The sequence below is a fragment of the Sinocyclocheilus rhinocerous genome, unplaced genomic scaffold (assembly GCF_001515625.1).
Source record: "Sinocyclocheilus rhinocerous isolate Xijiao unplaced genomic scaffold, SAMN03320098_v1.1 scaffold2110, whole genome shotgun sequence".
NCBI lineage: Eukaryota > Metazoa > Chordata > Actinopteri > Cypriniformes > Cyprinidae > Sinocyclocheilus > Sinocyclocheilus rhinocerous.
Window position 1 is genome coordinate 4,345 of NW_015659947.1, and position 3,661 is coordinate 8,005.

The following is a 3,661-nucleotide window of genomic DNA, read 5'->3' on the forward strand; positions in this document are numbered from 1 at the left end:
GAGCTGGTAGCTGAAAAAAAATTAAATAAAAAATAATAATATATATATATATATAGTATACTGTATATATACATAGTACATTAGTCATTTTAGTCATTTAGTACATGATATTTGTAAAATATAAAACAAGTAAAATATTAAATATTCAAGTAATTACAATTTTTTCTAAATATTCAAGTGTGTTTGTTTTCAGGAAGCGTGCGGCCTGTAAGTCCAGCACCGGCTCCCACAAGTACAAGAGTTCGTCTAAAGACCTGAAACCTCCTGATCTGTGGATCCATCACGAGCGTCTGGAGCTCAAACCCATGGACAAATCACCCGAGCCCAACCCGGTCATGACAGAGACGCCCATCCCGCGGACCACCCAGGACCCCGCCGCTGAGCCCAGCCATCAGAGACGGGGTGAGAGCCTCAGCTTCACCTCGCCTACACCTCACCCAGCATCAAGGGTCCAATCTGTTTCATGAATGCATTTCTGTGTGCGCAGGTCATGAGGTGGAGGAGAGCGTGTCCACTTTGGCCGGTCGGAGGGGAGTGAGACCCAAAATGATGATGCCGCTCGACTCTCAGCCTCCCCAGCGTAAGTTCACAGAGTTTCTTCGAAAGAAAAAGCAAGCAAAAAGGGCACGTCATTGATTGTCCCATGCCATCTCAGCCTGTCCTGTGCTTTTCATGTTGTGCTGTGTGAAGTGCAGCATTCGTTAATTCGTCACAGTAGCAAACTACATCCAAACCTAGTGAGCTTCTGTCTTAAACAGCTTAAGATGTGCTCGCAATACAGATAGGCAGCAATGTCACGTTGTCTTTTAAGATCGCATATATTTGCATATTGCATATATCCTTCCTAATCAAAGCAGCCCCATAATGCATTACATTCAAAAAGATCTATTCGTGATGGCCGACGATTTTAGAGAAATTATGATAAATGTCTAATTCATTCAATCTTAACAGTTCAGTCTATTTTTACTAAATATTTGCATGTGCTTTCTATTTATTATGTTTCATAGAGCAACATACTAACACCTGACTATTGAGAATATTTCGTTTTTTTTTTTAATGTATTTTTATATACTTATTTACATGTACTTCTATATAATTATCAATAAATCAGTAACAAAATAAAATAATTACCTAAATAAATTCTGCAAATAAAATTAATAAATATAAAATATATTATATACAATTTTAATAACATTATGTACCGTTTAATAATTTCATATAAAAAATTTTATAAGGTAAAAAAATGTAAATACTTTTCAAAATATAAGTTAAATCATTAGATTAAACTTTTTTATTAATTATAGTTTTTACTATAATTTCACTTTTATTTTATTTTGGATTTATTGTTTTATTTTCAGCACTGTAATTTTAACGCAGTAAAATCAAAACTACAACTACTTTTATTTATGTGATGCACACAGTCGCTGCCAATGTAGGGCGTTCCAAATCACTCACTTATAAGGTTGCATTTCATTTAGAATGCTGCCTTAGTAGGGATGCTGTCTATGTAGGAAGAATACAGCAAATCAGCTCACTAAGTTTTGGAACAGCTGTGTTGTCTTGGTAAGCTCACTGTGTGTGTGTGTGTGTGTGTGTGTGTGTGTCCATGAACCCCAAGTTTTGACCCATGAACTACCATAGCGCACATAAATATAATACAATAATATTAATTTAAATATTAATCATATAAAAAAAGATAATATTTTTTAAATACAAACACTTATTAAATGCATATACAAATACTTAACTACAAACCTAATCTGCAGGTGAGACCGCAGCGCTGCTTTACAGTGATGCCGTCAGATGGTGATACCGTGGTATATCCAGATGGCATTTGCATGCTTCTGCTGGGTACTACTTCAAAGGACACCACAGTACATTAATTAAACAATTAATTAAATAAATAAACATTAAGTAAAAGTGTGTAATATAATACATACAAAATATTGTACAGTTTTATTAAAAAAATTAGTTTATAGAAAATATATATACAACACAATATTTCTAAAACCTAAAACCAAAATGTGTTCTTGTCTTAGAACAACTTTAATGAACATTTTTGATCCACTTCAAATGTTGACTACTGTATACGTACATATATGTATGTATGTATGTATATAAAACAGAGATATGAAAATTTTTCTATAAGAAAATTATTATAAATATAAATATAAATATAAATGTAATAATCGCAGTTTTATAATTTAATTGTGCATATAATATAGTAATATACTAATTTCTTCGTTTTTTTCTGTGTATGTGTGTAGAGTCTGTGAGGAATCAGGCCCCTGCACCTGAACCTCTGGTTGCCCCGAGTCAGCCCTGCACTACAGCTGAGCTACAGAAGACTGAGGCGCTGATCAAAGAAGAAGAGCCGCCGAGCATGAACCCGCCGACGGCCCACGTTCGGCCCACACACCCACTCAAGAGCTTCGCCGTGCCAACCGTCACTGTTTCCGCCCATAACCCACCCACCTATGAGACCGCATTACCCAGCACCCCTCTGCTGGCACAGCCAGGTCTGTTTCCTGGTTATTCAGTCCTAAATAACATGCATACCAAAACATGAATGTGGTTGGTTGTGGAGCTGATAGCATGTTACTCTGTGTTTCAGTGCCCGGCGTGAAGACAGCGTCTATCGGCACATTAAATCGAGCTCGAGCTCTGATGGCAGTAACAGTCCCCAGTGCCCCTGACCAATCAGAAACCAGCACGATGCTGGACACGGTGAGTGCTGGAGACACGCCTCACTTCCTGTGATGTAGAGGTGACCACAATGGCACACTGTTTCAGTGCAGGCTTCATTATCAAACATGTCTCGTTCACATCAGTGCCATTTTAGTATTATTTATATGCTATTATAGTTTTTATTCATATTTTGAATCGGCCGTTATTTTTGTGTATTCAGTTTTTTATTTTAATTTTAGGTTCATTTTTTAGTAATTCTATGTGCTTTTGTATTGTTTTGTTTTTAGTTTTTGTTTTTTATACGGTATGTATTACCAATTAGATTTATTTATTTATTTCAGTTTTAGCTTTAGTTCAGTTTTATTTTAGTGCTTCAGGTTAAACACTCAAATTTCAGTTTCTAATTCTATTTAGTTTAAGCTTTTCACCTGATATTCATATTTTATTACATTTAATTTCACTTTCATTTGAGTTCAAATGTTTTGAATAGTTTTAGTTTTAGCTAATGATAATCACTCTGGTTCACATTTCGCCCAAAACTCAAAGGACGGTAATAAGAAATTTAGCTTAAAGCACATGAAGCCTATTTCTAGGACCAGCAAGATTTTTTTTTGCATTATGACATTATTTTCATGACAAATAAGCAGTTTATTAATTTAATTCTTAATAAATAGACTATTAATAGACAGCCTTTAACCCTCTGGGGTCTGAGGGGGTTTTGGGGCCTTGGCATGCCCTGACATTTGTGCTTTTTTCAGTATCTTAAAAACATATTAATGGCTAATAAGTCTGATTCAGCACAAACTGGGCTACAGTAATATGAGCAGCATAAATGTATTTGTGTTTTTGAGAAATTTTTAGTGAAAAAATACAATTTCTCATTATTTTATGCAATAAAAGATCTCAGTTCTCAATGTGATTTTCTAATATATATATATATATATATATATATATATATATATTTATATATATA

General features: G+C 34.6%; 1 protein-coding gene across 1 annotated transcript in view; it reads left to right on the forward strand.

Annotated features, from left to right (window-relative positions):
• LOC107724644 (neogenin-like) overlaps positions 1–3,661 on the forward strand; it is a gene marked incomplete at its 5' end in the record, with an annotated part of 11,165 nt that overhangs the window by 3,732 nt on the left and 3,772 nt on the right. The window contains 4 exons of the mRNA XM_016533646.1: positions 194–402; positions 488–580; positions 2,268–2,519; positions 2,615–2,727. Of these exons, the coding sequence (XP_016389132.1) occupies positions 194–402; positions 488–580; positions 2,268–2,519; positions 2,615–2,727 (667 nt within the window). The remainder of the gene's footprint in view (positions 1–193; positions 403–487; positions 581–2,267; positions 2,520–2,614; positions 2,728–3,661) is intronic.